The 391-nt window shown below is 72.4% G+C and overlaps 1 protein-coding gene across 1 annotated transcript in view; it reads right to left on the bottom strand.

The window, feature by feature from the left end:
* HMGN5 (high mobility group nucleosome binding domain 5) overlaps nt 1–54 on the bottom strand; it is an 8,640-nt gene extending 8,586 nt beyond the window's left edge. The window contains exon 1 of the mRNA XM_017814217.1: nt 15–54. Within this exon, the coding sequence (XP_017669706.1) occupies nt 15–54 (40 nt within the window). The remainder of the gene's footprint in view (nt 1–14) is intronic.
* Between the last annotated feature and the right edge of the window lie 337 nt (nt 55–391).

Raw genomic sequence — 391 nt, 5'->3', positions numbered from 1 at the left:
GCCGCCCCGCAAACTTCCCCCGAAAGTTCCCGCAGGCCGCGGGGACGCAAACATGGCCGCCCCCGGTACTCGCGGCCTGCGGGAGCGCGGCCGCCCGGCCCGGCCGTACCTGCCGGGAAGTGCCGTTGCGCGGCCGCGGAGCGCGGGGGCTGCGGCCTTTGTGCGGCCCGGCCCCGCGCGGGGAGCGGCGGCGTAACCGCCCCCGCGGCTGTTGGAGCAGCGCGGGCTCCCACCGGCCGCTGGGGTGGTGCAGGGCTGAAGCCTGTGAGGGTGTCCCCGGAGCAGGGCCTGCGAGCCTGAGGTGGTTCAGAAGGTGAAGGCTCGGACTCGGGCACGGATTAAGGGAGATGAGCTTTGTCTCCATCATAACGGCAATGTCTGACAGCCTTTC

This window comes from Lepidothrix coronata, unplaced genomic scaffold (genome assembly GCF_001604755.1).
Source record: "Lepidothrix coronata isolate B3197 unplaced genomic scaffold, Lepidothrix_coronata-1.0 Scaffold2, whole genome shotgun sequence".
Classification (NCBI taxonomy): Eukaryota; Metazoa; Chordata; class Aves; order Passeriformes; family Pipridae; genus Lepidothrix; species Lepidothrix coronata.
This window is presented reverse-complemented; position numbering and strand designations above follow the sequence as displayed.